The sequence below is a fragment of the Myxocyprinus asiaticus genome, chromosome 26, assembly GCF_019703515.2.
Source record: "Myxocyprinus asiaticus isolate MX2 ecotype Aquarium Trade chromosome 26, UBuf_Myxa_2, whole genome shotgun sequence".
NCBI classification, from domain to species: Eukaryota; Metazoa; Chordata; class Actinopteri; order Cypriniformes; family Catostomidae; genus Myxocyprinus; species Myxocyprinus asiaticus.
In genome coordinates this window covers 45919272-45940000 of record NC_059369.1, presented here as the reverse complement: position 1 = coordinate 45940000, position 20729 = coordinate 45919272, and the positions used below count along the sequence as shown (strand labels likewise).

The window sequence follows — 20729 nt, the reverse complement described above, 5'->3', positions numbered from 1 at the left end:
GCTGGAGGAACCATGGCCATCCACCGAGAAGGGTAGGAGTGGTTCTGTCTGCCAGGGGTTGGAGGGTTCGCTGCCATCTGTCGGGGGAGGAGCGAGCTGTCATCCACCAGAGGGCGGAGGAGCAGTTGAGGACCGGGCGACAGTGTGTCCGGGAACCAGCAAGCAAGTTTTTCTCTCTCTCTCTGTGTGTCTCCCGCTTGCCCTTTCCCTCTCCCCACGCCTCCCCTCGTCTCTCCCCCAGGTTCCCAGGAGGTGGGGTGGACCACCGGCATCTCCCCTCCAGAGATGGGGGGGGTCAGTGTGGCGGTGCCACACAATCCAGCCTGAATCGGGCGGGGGAGGAGTGTGACGAGGAGGAGGGCATGGCCGGGCCGTGAGGGTGCATGGCCAGAGTTGAATCAGATGATCAGCGGGAGAGCGAGATAAAGGGGGCTGGAGACACCAGTTCGAGAGAGAGAAAGAGACGCACGTGGCCGTGCTGCATGTGTGTGTGTTTGTTTATGTTTGTTTTATGTTGAGTTTTACATTAAACTTTATGTTGACTGTTCAGTTGGTTCCCACCTCCTCCTTGCCCATCCTTTAACTGTTACACTGAGATTAATCAAAATTCTTTGAGCCAATGGATGGATCCACTGATATAAGATGAAGTATGCTAAAATGTAACATTTCAAACAGATTTTAAATTTTTTTCTTGTTAGCCTACAACAGAAAAACATAATGACAGTTCTGTTGAAATGACTGGACCTTCCCCCCTCTTCATGTCTTGACATGCAACATGTCAGTAAACAGAGTTAGCATGTATACTCTGACAAAGTAGGCCTACCTTAAAGCAAGCTCCATTACATACATACAATTATGTTACCAATATTAAAATTGTGTTCTGTGAATAGATTTTAATTGTAATATTAATTCATGCTATAAAAGCAGAAGAATAATCTCTGTGACCAAAATAACATAGACTCACTCTGTCCCCCCTTGAAAATATAGCAGAGTGACCTGGCCCTGGCAGAAAAAAGTTTAGAGACCCCTGCTGTACCTGTTTACTTCCACCTGTGGGTGCATGCAGGAGGAAGTTTCAAAAGGAACGCAGTCAATGGAGAGCGTACGGAGGTGGTGACTTATGTGTGAGACGCGATTTGAGGTCTCTCTGGGGCAATAGGCCCTCCAGAGATGAAGACAGTAAGTTAGTTAGATTTGGTGGAGTGTAACAAAGTTGAGCTAGGGCTAGCTCCTTTAGTGTCACCGATTGGTCTCAGGGTGGAGAACGCTGCCATTGACCCAACATTGTGACCTGTTACTACTGTATGTGCAGGCCACTACTGTAGTAAACCTTGTGCAAGTAAACACTTCTGCCTACAAACACTGTGACAAGGAAAATGCCTTGCAGTTTATAGTGGTGGGTTGATTGAGTCAGTGAGAAGAAATCATTTGTATTCATCAGACCTTCATCACGAGACTGAACTCTCCCACTCAACACACTGTCAGCACGGTTTCATACAATATACCACTGTCTCTGCTGACCCTTTACAAGATCATTCGCTAACACTGTGCATTCATCCACAATCTCAGTCAACAAATCGGTTGGCCAGTTGATCGGTCGGTCGGTCTGTCATGAATTTAGTGTGATAAAATCACTTACTAACCTTTTCTGTGTAAGTTATATCCAATTTTACAACTTTGTTGCCATGACGACATAACACTGTAAACCCTAAAACAACCATAAAAAACAACAATTAAACAACTTTACAGCTTCAATAAATCATGAGTTATACCAGAAGAATTACAGTAATGTATATGTTCTTCACGATCTCACATTATGAAAATATGTTTCTTTATCTATCCTCTCGAGAGTAATGGAGCAAGCAAGTGTCTCCTCCTGTGTGTCATTTACATAGTGTGTATGAGCCAAGAACATTTTTTTTTTTTTTTTGGGGGGGGGATTTTTCCCCTTTTTCTCCCAATTTGGAATGCCCAATTCCCAATGCGCTCTAAGTCCTCGTGGTGGCGTAGTGATTCGCCTCAGTCCGGGTGGCGGAGGACGAATCCCAGTTGCCTCCGCGTCTGAGACAGTCAACCCGCGCATCTTATCACGTGGCTTGTTGAGCGCGTTGCCATGGAGACATAGTGCGTGTGGAGACTTCACACCATCCACAGCGGCAACCACGCACAACTCACCATGTGCCCCACCGAGAACAAACCACATTATAGCGACCACGAGGAGGTTACCCCATGTGACTCTACCCTCCCTAGCAACCGGGCCAATTTGGTTGCTTAGGAGACCTGGCTGGAGTCACTCAGCACGCCCTGGGATTCGAACTAGTGAACTAGTGAACTCCAGGGGTGGTAGCCAGCGTATTGAGCCAAGAACATTTTAAAATTAAAGTGAAACTATAAAAATCCTCGCTTGCATTTTCTTGGGAGTTTGGCGTGAACCTCCGTAGATGGTACGGCCACCAGAACACTTTAAAGCAGACTGGTACCACTTCGCTTTCACATCGTCGAACCACAAAAGGACCCACAAACGAACCGTACTCAGACCACCTCCTGAGGTGCTGCTTTTGGCTCCTTTTAGGGGGGTCTGAGACCACTCGTGTTGTTCACATATACATGTTATACCGCTCAGAGCACTGGGAGTGCTCAAACAAACAATGGAAGTCAATGGGGCCAATTTTTGGAGGGTTTAAAGGCAAAAATCTCAAGCTTATACTTACAATAATTCTTCTGTTAAAACTCATGTTTTATTTGAGCAGAACAGTTGCTTACACTAAATCATCATTTTTACAGACGTGATTCACTGACTGTAAAATTCATTATCGCCACCTACTGGCATAAAGATGCAATCAGATGGTGACTGAACGAATCAGTGAATGAATCTCTTTGGTGAACGATTTCAAAAGACTCATGTCACTGGAATGAATCAAAATCCACACCACTATAACTTAAAGCTGAAGAGAGTAATTTCTGTGCCACTGAACGGAATTGCACAAATAAATGTTTGTTTTCAAACAGCTTTCTGAATACGCCCCCGTCTTCTATTGATCAAACAAACAGATAGACCCGCCCCCCCAACTCACACCATTGGTAGAGTCAGTGTTGTTGTGTCGGGCTGGACAGGTCGCTCAAAACAAACAGAACAATTTTTATAGCGCCACAGAGACACAGTGTTTGCAGTTTTTGAGAAAATCTCAAATAAATCTCAGTAAATGGCTTACTGTATAGCTGTCTTTGCATTTTAAACTTGGACTGGAGACAAAGTTGCAACTGGGTCTGATTTAGTTTTTATTTCAGTTGCAGAAACATGACTTATTTGCAACACAAATGTAACTTTTCTTGCAGTTTGATCTGATTTTCCTGATACATAAACATCTTGTTTGGGGTTCCTAAAACATCTTTAAAATGACGTAACCTAACTGCAACCAAAAAGCCATGTTGCGAAAATATTTTCTCAGTCCTCACTGGCATCAGCACCACAACAACATGATTTTGTCTTTGTCATCACAGAGATCACACATCTATAATATCATTAACAAGTGCAAATATTATGCAGATACATGAAACACAATGACCCTATTCAATGCATTGCCACTGTCTCCTCCTTGCATCATTTGTTGCTGGATAGATCTCAAATAAATGATACACACTAAGCACAAAGCATTCTGTGTGATAAAGAAGTGCTGCTGATACTGTGTCCTGAGCTGCAATAGGGAAGAAAACACAATCACACTCGTCATCACACACAGTCCTTTCTGCCAGCGCTTGTGTGAATGACTGGACTGCTCCTGTCTCTCGCTTGCCCCCTTTATCTGTCTTTGGCACAAAAAAAAAAAACAGCAGTTGTACTCTGCTGTGTTGAAGTTGAATCTTCTCCCATCATCCCCACACAGTGTTCTGTGTGCACACTCAGAAATGATGAAATCCTCCGGCATCTTTCCATGAACACGCTGCACACAGATCTCGGTAGATTAAACCACACTTTGGGCAGCGACACTTACCAGATGAGATTACAAGAAAGGGTGACAAAGGAGAACGAGAGGGCAAAACATGATGTCTGAGAGATTCCAGACTGCACTTTGGTTAAAGAACAAGAATGATACACAATATAACAAAAGCAAAAACAAGACAATGAACCCTATGAAAACTAATCTCTTTCATTTTGAGCTAACATTGAGAATGGTTTATTCCTGTAAAAACTTAAAAAGACTTTTAAAAATAAATGAACTGATGTGCATTGGACATGTTGACAAGGTTTAACTGAACCAGAAAGAACAGTGTTTACTCTAGACTGTTAATGTCACAACACTAACACTGATTCAGATTTGACCCTTTCTCAATTGCAGTATAACTGCACTAATGTTGAATGAATTGTAAAAAGTTACTGAAAAATCTTTCGTTTTTGCAAAGACGTTTTTTTTTCCCTCCTAAAATGTGTTTTTGAACACTGAAATACATTTTTGAAGGAAAAATGTGTGAATAAGGAAACCATGTTTGCCAAAATCACGACTGAAATAGCAAAAACAACATTTATCAACAAAATCAGTGTATTTTTGGTCCATATCGCACAGCTCTATTCTGTGAGTTGAGAAACAGACCAGTGTAATGTCAGATTCATACATGGTGCATGTTGCCAGGAAGCATAGTGATTCTGTACTGACAAAACATCATCTGGACTTCTCTACATTCACTGTTATTTTTGCTAATAGCTGATCTATTCTAATTCATGCAATGCAAAAAGACGAATTGCATACTGAAAAAAACTTTCTGTGAGATTTTGTCTCTCTCTAGTGGCTAAGAATACAAATACATTTTAAGAATGCATTGGTAATCCATTTTCTAAAATGTGAATTATTTTTTATTATTTATTCATTTATTGCTTAAACAGCAGAGCTCTCTGTGGGAGCAGCATTTTTACATTTTCTTGAGTAGTATTGTGTAGTTTTAATGTAACTTTGGGTTACAAATCATTTCCAAGAGACTCCAAACTGCACTAGTTGTAGTTTCCCAAAAAGTAGCTTACTGTGGCAGTATTATGTGCTGCTGTTAGATTATAATACCATGGTACTTTGATGTATTTCATGATTCTAAATGATTACTGTATTCATGAATCATGGAGTTTACTTGGTACTTCAGTGTACATGGTAAAGAAACTGTACTTTAAATGCATGTTCAATTGGTGTTTTGGTTGGAATGAGTGTTTACATGCAGCACAGATTTGAACAAAAGTTGCACACGCATGTGTTGAACTCATCCCTTTAAAGTAATCTATATGACTCCAGTGGTTAAATCTATATCTTCAGAAGCAATATGATAGGTGTGGGTGAGAAACAAATCGATATTTAAGACCACTTTTCTTATAAATTCTCCTCCCTGCCCAGTAGGTGGCAATATGCAAGAAGAATGCGAATCGCCAAAAGCAAAAGAAGAAGAATGTGAAAGTGAAAGTAAAGATTTACAGTAAAAAAGGACTTAAATATTGATCTGTTTCTCACTTAAAGCTATCATATCATTTCTGAAGACATTGATTGAAACATTGGAGTCATATTGATTACTTTTATGCTGACTTTATGTGATTTTTGGAACTTTTGAGTTCTGGTCACCATTCATTTGTATTGTAAGGACCAACAGAGCTGAAATATTCTTCTAGAAATTTTGTTTTTAGTTGCATGTAAAGCAGTAGAACTGTGCTGAAGTTCTGGTGAAAATGCCTGCAATCACTTTATTTGTTAGGAAATTATCTGGGAGAGATATTCTCAGAAGTAGGGCCTCTGAAGAATTGCTTTGTTGTCAAAGATAAATGTATGATTTAATGTTTTGACTCTCTTTGGTTTAGCAGGGCTTCTCAAACCTTCTCCTGGAGATCTAGAGTCCATGATTCACACGAGACAGAACAATCTTACCAATAAACAACAGTCGACCTGTTAAATAATGTGTATTTACCATACATATGCTGTATCTGTATCATCTCAGGTGTCTTTATGGAGCTCTGAGAGAGACAGAGTCATCTTTTCTTTCTTTTTGGGGGGGGATTTTTTCCCTTTTTCTCCCGATTTGGAATGCCCAATTTCCAATGTGCTTTTAAGTCCTCGTGGTCACGTAGTGATTCGCCTCAGTCTGGGTGGTGGAGAACAAATCCCAGTTGCCTCCGCCTCTGAGATCATCAACCCGCGCATCTTATCACGTGGCATGTTGAGCGTGTTGCCATGGAGACATAGCCATAGGCAACCATGCTCAACTCACCACACACCCCACCGAGAACGAACCACATTATGGCAACCATGAGGAGGTTACCCCATGTGACTCTACCCTCCCTAGCAACCGGGCCAATTTGGTTGCTTAGGAGACCTGGCTGGAGTCACTCAGCATGCCCTGGGATTCGAACTAGCGAACTCCAGGGGTGGTAGCCAGCTGTCTTTACCACTGAGCTAACCAGGCCCCCCAAGACAGTGTCATCTTGAATGCAATGTGATCATTTACTCCACCCATGTTTATGCTGTTTGCAGAGTCTGGGAAATGTCGTGGCATTGGATATGTGACATTCTTCATGGGAGAAGATGCTCACCGGGCCGTGAAAGAAGTCCGAGAGTACGACGGACAGAAGATATCTGTAGATGTGGCCAAGCAAAAAAACAGATGAGAAGAAAACGAAACGGAAGGAAGGTTAGACGTTTATATTTTTAATATTGGTCTGTTATTGCATCTTACTCTTTTACATCTGGTAGAAATGGGTTTGGACTGTCCAAACAGTTTCAGAAGATGCAGAGAGCCCTAAAGAACCAGCAGAAACCAAAAGTCAACAACAGTCTCAAGGCATGAGGAAGAAACAACTGAGAACTTGGTTGATCATCAGAAATATCAGTTTTAAGGTGTGTCATCTAAATGCTGTTGTTATATAGCACATGCTGTTTATGCATGCACTGATGCGGTTTATTTATGTGCAGTGCACAGAGGAGGACAAGAAGCAGATCTTCTCTGAGTTTGGAGTAGTGCTTGAAACCAAGATTCCTCTAAAACCAGGTAAAATTATTAAGATCAGCACTAAATATTCCCAGATGATGGGGAGGACTCCCATGGGTTTAACCGTTATGTTATGGTCAAATTTCGTAATTTTTTTGGGGTTTTATTTGGTAATATGTTCCCAGTCAAAAATGAATTGGAAATGAATGGATTAGACTATAAGATATAGAAATATTAAGTATTCAGGAGCATCCCAATCCTTTATATGAGCACTTATAGTATGTGGATGTGTGTTCGCATACACAAAGTCCTCGGACATGTACACACACACACACACACACACACACAAACACACACACACACACACACACACACACACACTCACACACACACTCACACACACACACACACTCACACACACACACACGCACACTCGCACACACGCACACGCACATACACACACATTATTATATTTATGTGTCATTGGGAATCTCATACACTAATACTCACTGCAGTTTGGATTCTGAGTAAAACAATTTGCTCATTACATTCACCTTTCCAACGATATATAACACATGGCTATCCCATCTAATTTTTTTTTGGTTTTACCAACTCTGAATATAATTGAGATATTGCAAATTTGCAAATAATGAGAAAGAAACATTTCTAATTTGTCAGCAAATTAAAAAGCATTATTTAAGAATTTGTAAGATCAGCTATATGCATTGTAAAGTACAGATTCTAGGCTTAAAAATGATACCTATTTTGTTCAGATTAAGCAAGTGGTTATTAATTTATTATGTAATTATTTTTATTTTTTTGCACCTCACTGGCCCAATTTGAGCTCAGTTCAATGAATCCTTCTGTCAATAAAATATGTTCAAAAAGGGAGTACAAAACCTGCCATAATTACTAATAAAAGTAGATAAAAAGATCTAATGCAATATCTTGTGATAATAAATGCAATATGAGAGATTTATAAACAAACAATCTTAGTGGGCCGGTCATTTTTGACTGGGAACACAAAATGTGTTGGCACAAAACGAACACAACAAAAGGGTTAAAAGGCAGAAATGTGAAGCTTATAATTTTATAAAAGCACTTACCATTAATTCTTCTGTTAAATCTTGTGTATCATTTGAGTTGTAAAGTTGTTTAAATCAACATTAAACGTAGTGGCGAATTCTCAGGGCCAGCAAAGCCTTCTCTGCTTTAATAAATAAATGCCAAATAAATAAATAAATATTTTTCATCCTTTCATTCTCAATCACCTTTTTGCCTATGTATTTTTAATTGCTTTCCACTCATAATTAATCTACAAACAGAGAAAAACTAAAAGTTTATCCAGTCAGAATTTATTCCTTGATGCTTACAAGCAAAGTGTGACAACTGTTTCACAAATCACATGCTCGAAGTAGCGTGAGTTTGAGCTCCACCCCGTCAGGCCTTCAGAATCACCACAGAATCCCTCAACAGTGCAAATGAATGAGCAAATGAATTCATCAGCCAATCAGATTGATTTATTTGTTCTTGGTGGGTTTGATCTTTAGGATATGTCACGGTCGAGGCCTTCTAGCTGGCCTTGAGTGACGCAATAACGCTTTAAGTGATGTAGGTAATTCAAGAGCGAAGAGCGCGAGATCGACATCACTGCCGCTATCGCCACTGAGAAAGCGATCCTTATGGATTTAAATACACGAGATGTTCTGCATGACCGAGTGATTGCTTAATTTATTAATCAGGAAAGGAGGGCTGATTTTCACTTCAAATAAATTGGTAAGTGCTTTTTGCATTGCTATAGCAACATCAGGAGTTTTCTAAGTGTAAATTGAGCTGCTTGAGCATTCAGTGTCGATCAAGTTTTGAAAAGTAATGCTGCGTTCCATTCAACGCGGAAAGTCGGATTTGACAACTTCCTACTAGGAAAAGTGCAATGGATGCATCTTGAAGTCAGAATTACAACTTGTAGGCTCGTGCAGAAATTCTCTCAACTCTGATTTCACTGAGATGCCGGGGCATGATGTCACACAAACATGTCAACACTCGGGATATATACAAAGTAAGAGATAAATATTCACTTTATTAAGTAATATCGATAAATGAGTTCGTTTCCACATTACATGATATTAAAGCTTGTTTAACAAATGCCTGCAGAAACAGGTGTATAAAACATTATAATCTCTTTTGATAATCGTACACCTGAAGCACAAATGCTAGCATTGTTTATCAGTTGGGTTGCTAGGAGACATCTCTAATGAGAGTCAAACCCCTGCTAAGCTAACGGGAGTGTTGCCGTTCAGAATATCGGGGAATGAAATGCATTTATGATCGGAGATATCAAGTAGGAATATCCCACATCCAACTTGAATGGAACGCAGCATAACCGTGTACCCTGACGAAACGAAATTTATCACAAGCAACATTTAAATCTCAAATATTATTAGATAGATTTTTCCAGGTATTATAGACCTCCTTGGTAGAATCATATGAAAAATTATGATTTTTGAATGTCATGCTGCAGTTAAAATTAGGCTTGCTTGAGCATTAAGTGTCATTTCAAGTTCTGGCTTTCGTGCGTGGACGTGTTTTTAAAATGTCAATTGATATTATTAGTTAGCTGCGACATAATGTATGATGCCCAAAGGCATACGGTGTCTTATTCATTGTGAAACTGTGTTTCTTAATGGCATGAATCACACTGAAGGCCTAGACTGTAAATGCACAGCCTGCCACTGTTATCGAGCAATCGAGTACTCATTCTGAACCGGCTACTCGAATATCAAAAACACAACTCGAATATTGCAAATTCAATTTCCTTTCCGCATTTGCCTGCTGTGAGCAGTGCTGAATTACACTCACTGTGTTCCCTCTGAATCTCTCACCAAATCATGCAGTTACATTTGAGTCCACTGGGGGGCGCTGTGGATGTGTGTCATCAAGGTGTTGGATGAGAGAAGAAGACATGTAATGGCTTCTGTGCTTCTAAAGGAAAGCCAAGTTATGTTACAAGCCAGTATACTTGTAATAGTTTGATTCTTATTGAATTTGTATTCTAGTTGTACTCTATTTGTATTCAGTTCTTGTTGGAGTCATGCAAACCAACAGATGAGGATCTGCTTTTATGGTGGAAAAAAGGCAAAGCGAACTCGGAAGCTGATCAGACCAGTATGAGTGTTTGTGTATTAAATATCTGAACACCGGTAGAGTGCATTTTATAAAAAGCCAACTTTCACCACTTGTTTCTGATAATAACATGTGAAATGATAAAATGTGATAGCCTGAAATGATTGACACATTTGAATAGTTACAAATGTTACATTCAGCCGTGTATCATTCTATTGTCATTTTTGAAAGTTTCACATCTTTTTATTTTGTTTCATAATACCAAACCTGCAAAGAGAAAGTTCCGGAACCAAGACAAATGTCCATGAGAGAGAGAATGTGCAAGAATGTGTTTGAACCCTCTCTGAAGAGGACTGAATGAAATCTTCTGGCGCAGTTTTTTAAAACTATTCAAATGTGTCAATCATGTCAGTTTTTCAACATTTGAACGCTCATCTCATCCTTAATTATTTAACGGTGTTTTATTGCTCTGGTTGATCTTGTGAATTATGTGACATCATATCAAGTGTTCTATAAAAAATCTTTTAAACGTAACAGAGTTAGACCTTTGTACACAAGATGTGTTGTAGGCTGTTGTCAATATTTACTTTGCCTGGAATTACGAACAGTCATTATTTAACTCCTCTGCACAAACCTTGAAAACAGGTGCACTCGATCTGAATGCCAGCGGGCATTATGTTATGCACACATCCTGGGAATGTCCTTAAAATGAACTTTGATCTTTGTTTAATTGTTGTATACAAAATGTAACTGAACCATGTATTCGTTTTTGACTGATATGGGTTTTTCAATGGCCGATACAGATGTTTAGAGATTTATGTAATAAGTGAAACAGACCTTACTATCCATTGACAAAGCTGTCTGGAGATTTTGGAACTGACACAAAGGGGAAAAAACAAAACTGGCTAATATATCAGTGTATCACTACCAGAAATCACAGTAAATGGCATATGCAAAAAAACAAACAAACAAAAAAATTATTTACCACATTTATCAGATTTACCACATTTATCATTTAGGGTTTTGCTGGAAATCTACTGTAGGAGCTGTTTGCTGTCCCATAATGTAGATAAAGCTAATTCAGATTCTAAACCTATATATCTTCTCATAACTGCATTGCCATTTAGACTGCAATACTACAGTAAAACTAAATACCCATTGAAATTTAAAAACTTTTCTTTATTGGTAACAGTAAACAGTAAAATATCAGTCATAAAATACAAAACTATTCACAGGATATACAAAGTGCATAGAATTATACTGTGTAGTAAAATATTATGTACAATGTGGTACAAGTCTAAGAACACATTAAATATCTGGGATTCAAAATATAATGTACACCTGGAAGTAGAAGTTTTAGAATTTTGAAAAGAAATGCAACGTAAAATGCACTATTTCCAGGTCTAATCACAGCTCGAGTGCATGCTGTCATTACAGCAACCAAGAGATTCTGAAATGCACGTAAAGCTTCAAGATCACACTTAAATTGTCATGCTGATAATATCATTTTTAACTTGAGCGATTGGAAAATATTTTCACTAGTGGTACCAGACATTTGGACCCCTTCTGGTGTTGCAGCAAGACTTAAATTTGGAAATGACCCGAGCTTCCCAGCAGACTCTGACTGACCTCTTCTGGTAAGACTGTGTGACATCATCATCAAACATGCTCAGCAAGTGCTGATGTCATCATGCAAACAGAGCCCAAAAAAGGACACCTGTGTGTACTCGCGCTTGTTTACATAGAGAGGACAGGCCGTTGGAAGTACCCTTTATTCTTGTGATTGTGTTGTCTGTGATGTGTCAAGCCACATTGAAATCCCTACCGTTTCAAGGGAAATACAGCAAAAAAATAGTATTTCCGTCTTATTATTTGGTAAAAAATCTAAACATTCTTGAAACAAGATAAATTTACTTGAGAAGCAAAATGACAAGATATTTTCTTGTTTTCAGAGAAATCTAACAAAATGTAGTAGTTTTACTAAAAAAGTTACTCAAAAAGTAATCTAATATTACATTTTAAATAATATATTTTATGGTGTGCTGAGTGACTCCAGCCAGGTCTCCTAAGCAACCAAATTGGCCCGGTTGCTAGGGAGGGTAGAGTCACATGGGGTAACCTCCTCGTGGTCGCTATAATGTGGTTCTCGCTCTCGGTGTGGCACGTGGTGAGTTGCCGCAGAGAATAGCGTGAAGCCTCCACACGTGCTACGTCTCCGCAGTAACGCGCTCAACAAGTCACGTGATAAGATGCGCGGATTGACGGTCTCAGACGCGGAGGCAACTGAGATTCGTTCTCCGCCACCCGGATTGAGGTGAATCACTACGCCACCACGAAGACTTAGAGCGCATTGGGATTTGGGCATTCCAAATTGGGGAGAAAAAGGAGAAAATCCAAAAAAAAAATAATACTAATAATTATACATTTTATTTACAATGTGCCGTTCTCACACCCAAAATTGACTAAAAACTTCTCTAAAATTGTAATTAGATTACCTCACCAATTATTTTCTTTTATAAAGTAATTAGTAATGCGATTATTCTAAGTCGCATTGCACTACTTTTTGATAAAAACTAATTTGATTACAGTAACTAATTACTTTGTAATCAGATTACACACAACACTGTTACCAACGAGGAAAGAAAAATAAACTAGTTTATAGCTTTGATAGCAGGGAAGTACCTTAGGAATACATTTTAAATTCATACAAATTGTGCCAAAATACTGCTTTGGTTTATAAATATATAGTGTTTCAAATAAATATAATAAATAGTATACTAGAATACTACAATAATGGCAAATAAAGACAAGTAATTAGCAGGTCTTTAGCTGGTCCAGGTTAACAGTGAGCCACTGCATGAATTTTTGCAGCCTGTCTAAAGTCATGTAGCCAGCGGTGACGGGGTGGGTGGCGTTGTCCTCTAAAAAAGCTTCCAGAGACTTCTCATTGACTGTCTTCTTGGACGTGCATTGCAGAGACTTCATCTTATCCTCCAGGTAACCCTGCAGTGTGGACACGTCGCTGTGTAACTGGCTCAAGTGACCCTTGGGCAAGCTGTGAAGAATATTCTGGAAGGTGGTGAGAGTGTCCACGATGGAGCTCAGACCTTGGATGGGTTTATCAACAGGAACGTCAGGGTGAAGCTCGGCCCCGATGAGGAGTTTTGGAGACAGATTCAACTGTAAGAGAAGAGGCAGTTGAGCGATGTATGGAGACTGTTCAGACTGTATAACGTGTAGAGTCAAGTTATGTTCAAGTAGTGTGCAGTTTATTCCGAGGTTGTAATTCGATGGTACATTGTATGCTTCTGTTGAAACCACCAGTCTGCATTTTCAATGTTATTTTTAAAAAAAGTGGAATTCCCTCTAATCCAAGATTGGAAGTGAACAAAGTGTGCCAAAAGAGCTCTGCAGCTTAGCCCACTTCCATGACACACTGTGAATGAGGCAATTGAGTTGCTCTCCCTACACTCAAACTTATAATATATTTAAATATATCTCCATATTTTGTAATACATTGAAATATTGTTCAGTTACTTATAATCCAAAACTTTAAATCAATAGTTATATATACTGTATTTCCATAGTTTTTAATTCAGTTACATCATTGGCAATGCTTGATGGGATTGTAGTCAGCCTGGTCTCATGAAATTTACGTGAGCACTGCAACGTTTTTGCAAAACTGAAATTACATGCTTCATAACACATTTGGCTGCAGTTTTCAACTGAAATGTCCAGCGGGGGGCGCCAAAACCAAGCAAAATTAGGTTGTAATCAGACGAGTAAATTTAATGAGTAAAACGTACCTCCCTAACCTAAAACTTTACCCTAAACCTAATCAATAGTGTCCGAAAAGATAAATGAGAGTTTAACAAAACAGAGACATCCTAACCCTAAACCAACAACTAACCCTAACTGAATGTTTTAAAATCCAAACTCCGAATGAAAAAAAATTAAAACACACATTAACTGAAGCGACCACGTCATTTTGTGTCACTTCTATGCCACTTTCGCTTCCATGTGTCTTCGGCTGGAGGTGAACCACAGCTGTCAAACTCAGAGTCCAACGCTCGATCAGGTGAGCTACCAAGCAAGCTAATGACATAGTAATAAGTGTGTATACTGCATGTAGGTGGGTCTGTAATACAACTGTTAAAATGTTTCGTTTTTCAAATCATGTGTTAAAGTGCTTTGATATCATAACACAGCACGGGGTGAGTAATAGAGTGGAAAATACGTTTTTATAAAACCATAATCAGCAATTGTACTCGTGATTAGTGTGACAATGATTCAACCACACAGCTGTTGTAGCGCCTCTAGTGTTCATTTCACCAGGAAACTGCAGCGAAACGTAGAAAGCAGCACGTTTGCAAAAATGTTCATTCTGTGAGACCAGGTTGATTGTAGTTCATTCCCTCATTAAAGATGTTAAGCGCAGTCTTGTACCTTTGTCTTATTGTTCATTTTTTTATCAAACTTACAACTCTTTAATGACAGATTTTATTAAATCAATATGGAAAAATAAAAGGAATGGGAAAAATACTTCTGGAGCCAAGACGGCTGAAAAAGTGGGCAGGCACTGTTGCACTCTTTTGCACAAGAGGTTCTTTTCATCAGAAAAGGTTCTTCACACTCTCATGTAAATATTTTTCGAACTGGCACAGTTTACTGTAAATATGCGATGTCTGGTTCGGATCTGGTTCGCCAGATCGGGTCAACACAAATCAACGAAAAGTTCATAAATCAGACTGAACGATTCGTTCAGACTCAATTGGAGTAGTTGTCGAGTTGATGAACCAAGGACCCTCTCTTTCAGACATGTCCGAAAGGCCAAGAACAAATGAGTTGATACTATGAATGTACAAAGGAATTGACTGAGGGGGTGAAATATATGTTTAATTAATATTTGAATAGCAGAAAATATAACAAAACACACTGTGAATATGTTTACAAATTAATTGTATGACAAGTTTATCAACATGCATTCAAGTTGGCTTTAATAATTAACCTTTTATTTGCAAAACATGCAATAACTCTTTCAGCCAAAAGATGTCAAAGCATTTTACTATCGTTTATTTATTATCTAGTAAACTATTACAGGTACTTTATGGCACTCAGAAAATAACCTTTTACTGAAAGAAAGTATTTTAACATCGACAAAAATTACACACTTCACCACTGACAAAGATTGGCCATGCCACTAGTTTATTGGTTTACCTTCTCATTGTGTTCCTTGATTCTCACGTTGATGGTCTCTGCCTGCAGTTTGACCAAGTTTCTTAGACTTTCTGAACGGATAGGAACCCCACGAGAGAGACTGAGCATGCTCAGAATGCATGTGTAGAGAAGAGCTGAAGAATGCATGTTTCTTCTATGTCACTGCAACAGTGCAGCAATATCTGCAGCAAAACATGTACATAAATAATGACTAGACACCAACATTTTATCTCAGTAGCACTAACTTTAATTAATTAAAATGAATAAATGTACCATGTAGTGCATTTAATAAAGAAATGCATTTTGTGTCTAAAAACTAAAACATTTGTCACTGAAGCTCTCTTGGATATCTTGCAATTCAGGCTTAATATTTCATTACACTGATGTTGCATCTTGCATGACCCATGTCTGCTAACTCATATTAATAGATTGTCTGACATCAAGAATAGTGTCCATTGTTTTCATCTTCTGCATGGACAGATCTTGGACAACACTCATGTCTAGATGCATGTAGCCCGGTGAGGCCTCTCCAGTCTGCAACATTCAGCAATTAAAAGCATTCGGCTCCACTGACTCTCATAATATCTGAATCACTGGCTCTGTGCCAATCAGCATTTGGCTTTCAATATCTGTTCAATTCTCCAAAGAACATGTTGCCCTTGTTTAACCCTCTGGGGTCGACGGACGCGCCGGGGCGTCCTGCTGGATTTTTTTCCTCATAACAGCGGAAACAACTTAAAATAATCCGTCATTTTTGGGCATACAGATAAGTGTAAGACATCATTAGAGACTATAAAGGGTCTCTGCCGTCTCTGTCTCTGCGAGCATCTTTCTGAAACACGTCACAAAAATGAACTGAAACTCTTCGGATACTTATCACACAAACATGAAACATATGTCTAAAGAAAGCTTAAAATGTCTACTTTTAAATAAAATAATTCAAATTTAAAACAAATATTCTCCTGCAATGTAATCTGTATGAAACAAAGCGATGTACAGTTTCTCCTGGCTCAGCTAATTATCGCTAATGAGATCACACCCACCAGCAGAGCGCGCTATTCATACGGTAATGTGCTGAGGCGATCAATGCAAATGGTGAACGCCCCCAACAGTGCCTTAAAAAACATCAAGTTCATTCACTTTCCTGCACGTTTGGAAGATGGCACGCTACACAGGTGAGGAAGCTCCTGGATAGTGACGAAGAGTTCACATTTTCCTCAGAAGAAGAACGGGACTCCGACGATGAATGTTTACATATTGAAGAGCGATTTGATCAAGCCGAGGATACAATTCTGGATGAGTAAGACTTTACTTAGTACTTAGAGACTTTTACTTAGAGTAAGACTATGTATTAGTTGACATGCTATTTTATATAAACATGGACATATTTTACTAGTTGGACTATTTCCAGACTTGCCAGCCAGGATTCAGAGTATTGAAATGTGAAATATGTCCTAATCGGCAAGTTTTAGTTTCATTTAAATGTTGTTTCGGCTAAAGCAGGTATTTAAATTGTATGCTGTATGTTATAAATATGATATGTAATATGATATAAAAATAATATGAATGTTTAGATTATATTTTAACTAGTGTTTATGCTGCCTCATTATCATCAACGAAGCTTGTGCTTGCAAATATCTGTTCAGGTGTAAATGTGTAAAATGTGCTGTAAATATGTCCATATTAGAAAATCAGCATATTATAATGATTTCTGAAGATCATGTGACACTGAAGACTGCAGTAATGATGCTGAAAATTCAGCTTTGATCACAGGAATAAATTGCATTTGACAATATATTCAAATAGAAAACAGTTATTTTAAATAGTAAAAATATTTCACAGTATCACTGTTTTTGCTGTATTTTGGATCAAATAAATGCAGCCTTGGTGAGCAGAAGAGACTTCTTTTAAAAACATAAAATCATACAGATCTATAAACTTTTAAACGGTAGTGTAGGTCTAAAGTTTTTAAGTTAAGTCTTTATGTAAAGAAAATGTATAGTCAGATTACTTCTTTTAACTTAAACTTGATTTTGTGAATAAGCTACAAAAAATACATTCAATCATTAAGTCTCGTCACATTCATTCTCTCTCAGGGGAGGGGTCTTTGTCTCCTCAGGTGTGAATCACATTAATATTCATGATCATCCACGCCTCCTCGCATATGGCCTTTCTAACACTAAAAGTGTCTTACAAAAGTTAAATGACTATATTGTTTTGTATGAATGAGTGATCAGGATGGTTTTCACATCATTTTGTAGCAAAAACTCTAGGCTACAAGATCCAGTTCTCAAAAGTCTTGTGAACAAATGTTTAGTATGTGTTATATGGCCTTATTTCAGTGACTTAAAATGTTTGTTTTTTCAAAAACCATGCATAAACATTTTTTCTCAAATATACAAACATGTACATACATGTTATTCACATACTATTGTAGCCCAGTTTGTGCTGAATACAGTGTTATCAGACTTTAGCCGTTAATATGTTTTTAAGCAACTGAGAAAGCACAAATGTCAAGGCATGTCAAACTTCTCCAGGGCCCAAAACACCCTCAGACCCCAGAGGGTTAAACACTGATTGCTTCATTTCAAAAACATGGCATATTCAACTTTCTCCATGATATAAATGCTATTTTAAGGGCTATAAATATAAAGTTAGATGATAAAGTCCCACATTATAAGTGAGTATGCAACATGCACAGGTGAACTATGTGAAGTACAGAACAGAGAAGGGGACTTACCTTTGAGATGTGTAGACTGTGTCATACTCAGGATCCATGAGTGATCAGGCTTATATAGCTGATAGCTGTTGACTCATGTGTGAATCACCTTCCCTTGACAGTGAGTGTGAGGGGGTCAACACCCCCACTTGCACCTCAAACACAACACAAACCCATCTCTTCTGCATGTACTACAAATATGTGTCATTGTAACACACACCGATCACATGATCACTGTGGAGGTATGTAACAATTCACTATGGATTTGTAGCTTTTAAAACAAGAAGCTTATCTTGTTTTTGTAATTGGGTAATTGAAATCTCTATTCCCAATGGATGCACTTTGAGGAACAACTTGCCAAATAAGTACAAACAAAACTCACACCCACTTATTCAACACAGCCCGATGCAAATATTGCAGCAGTCAGGACAGACTTTGGAAATATCAGTGGCTGCATACCAAGAGAGTGCTTTGATAATACATTCAATGAATAATAAAGTTGAATTATAAAAACGGATGGTTCCGGACCTCAATAATTTGATTGGACACATGGCGTTCTCTTCTAACAGTAAGCTGCTGGAATTGTTCTGCGGCATTACAGCGACACACACTAGTTGATCCTCCATTGACTTCTTTTGGAACTATGTTGGCAAAACAAAAACATACAGAATAACTAGCCTTTCACTTCTTATGTTACCTCTTTGTTTATAGAACTGTTCTGCCATGCAAAGGCAAATCACAGTAACTACATATTTTGTCAACATTAAGTTATGATTATTGTCTCTCTCAATCATGTTTTACTACATACAGTATCAGCACTGCTGTCATTACCTGCGAATATTAAGTATAATCAGCACTCTTCTAGTGAAATCTTCAAGTAGAAGTAAAAGTGCTAACATAAATAATTACTTGCGTACGAGTAAGAAAGTATCCAATTAAAAGAGTACTCAAGTAGTGAGTAACTCGTTACTTTCACAAATGACATAATAGACATTAAATCCCCTATATTCCATTACATAATAAACATTTAACATTACAGAATTATTATTATTATTATTAATGGAAATTCTGTCATCATTCACCATCATGTTGTTCCAAACCCGTATGACTTTCTTTCTTCCATGCAACACAATAAGGAGATATTAGACAGAATGTTTGCCCGAGTCACTATTTACTTTCAGTGAATGTGTTTTTTTGGAATGGTGAATGATGACTGAGACTGTCAGTCCATAACATTCTGTCTATCATCTTTTGGGTTCCACAGAATACAGAAGGTCAAACGGGTTTGGAACAACATGAGGGTTGGGAAATGATGATGGAATATTAAATTATTGCTGAGCTATCACTTTAAAGGGATAGTTTACCCAAAAATGAAAATTCTCTCATCATTTACTCACCCTCATGCCATCCCAGATGTGTATGACTTCCTTTCTTCAGCAGAACACAAATTAATATTTTTAGAAGATGATTTCAGCTCTGTAGGTCAACTGAAGAAAATTGTCCTTCATCCAACTTTGTCACTTTTAAGTGACTAGTTATGGACTCGTTTGGCATTACGCTATAGGACATTTATGAGTCCTTTATTGGCTGATTTCTTATTCATGCCTTTTTGCCCCTTTCAGCTAAAAGGTATTAATTTTTTTTTTTACCTTATTTGGTAAAAACTAAAGATATTAATAGCTAGTATTTTCCAAAATACATCCTTTATGCGTTCTCATTACACTGTGTGAATGTGCAGCTTATAGGTGTAAAATAAATATAGACTGTGTACAGTATTTCAACATAGCCATTCAAATGAACTGAAGAGCACAGTGCTGTCATATACTGTACAAAAGTGGAGACTGTACTGTAGTTATTTTTAGATGTTTAGTCTTTATAAATGGAGCAGCACACCAACAAATTATTTATAATGCAACCTGTTAGAGTTAATAATTTGTTTCTATTACAGATCCATATCTAAAGACCAAACATCCAGAATAAATACAGCCTCCGCTTTTGTATTGTGTTTAAGGTGAGTTTGCTTATTTGATATATGCATTCCATATTTATTTTGCACTCCAATAGTCTGGTGGAAGCAGAAATTGAAAACAAACGGCAAGAGTCGATGCAGTGGCATGAGGTATAATGACGGTGTGGATATGCTTTTTTTGTGGGGATGACCCGGGTTCGATTCCAACTTTTGTCCTACTTTTATCCCATCCTGTTTCCTGTCTCCACTCTTTTTATTTCCTTTAATACTACTTACTGTATATTGATAAAAGATACTGAATTTACTGTAAATGTTGATTCCCTTGCAGTGATTTAGTCACGGTGAAGGTTTGATCTGGGTAAAATAGTTTTAATGCAAGTAATCATGGTTTTACTACTGTAATATGGTGTTATTAAAGTAACCATGCTTAATTTTGTGGTTACTATGATTTTACTACAAAATACGATGGTGATACTCTGGTTACTGTAGTAAACCCATAGTTAATATTTGCTAGGATTTAATTAGGGGTGTAAATATCAGCCACTATTTGCACTTAGTGCAAAGCAGACGCTTTTTGTTGCCATTAACACTTAGTGCAAATATCCTCTGCCTTATTTTATTCTTATAAACTGCACATTCCCACAGTGTACTGAGAACATATAAAGGATGTCATTTGCACAATACTAGCTATTGGTATCTTGTTTTTACCTAATAATTTTATTGTTTGGAAAAACAAATTTAAAGGGGTCA

At 38.1% G+C, this 20729-nt stretch overlaps 1 protein-coding gene and 1 long non-coding RNA gene across 2 annotated transcripts; one reads left to right on the top strand and one right to left on the bottom strand.

The window, feature by feature from the left end:
• Positions 1-6099: 6099 nt before the first annotated feature.
• On the top strand, positions 6100-7011 carry LOC127417081 (uncharacterized). Its single transcript, XR_007893229.1, has 3 exons — positions 6100-6654; positions 6742-6860; positions 6936-7011. It is a non-coding gene; the product is annotated as an uncharacterized LOC127417081 (long non-coding RNA).
• Positions 7012-11185: 4174 nt separating this feature from the next.
• On the bottom strand, positions 11186-18143 carry LOC127417079 (leptin-B-like). Its single transcript, XM_051656803.1, has 3 exons — positions 18032-18143; positions 15292-15473; positions 11186-13254 (listed from the first exon to the last, which is right to left on the bottom strand). The coding sequence occupies exons 2-3, from the start codon at positions 15436-15438 to the stop codon at positions 12889-12891; spliced, it is 513 nt and encodes a 170-aa protein (XP_051512763.1). The 5' UTR covers positions 15439-15473; positions 18032-18143; the 3' UTR covers positions 11186-12888.
• Positions 18144-20729: the final 2586 nt, after the last annotated feature.

Excerpts from the sequence above, each read along its gene's own strand:
- LOC127417079 (XM_051656803.1), bottom strand. The coding sequence starts at position 15,438 with ATGCATTCTTCAGCTCTTCTCTACACATGCATTCTGAGCATGCTCAGT. Across the intron at positions 13,255-15,291 it reads TCAAGGAACACAATGAGAAG|TTGAATCTGTCTCCAAAACT; the intron begins GTAAACCAATAA and ends CTTCTCTTACAG.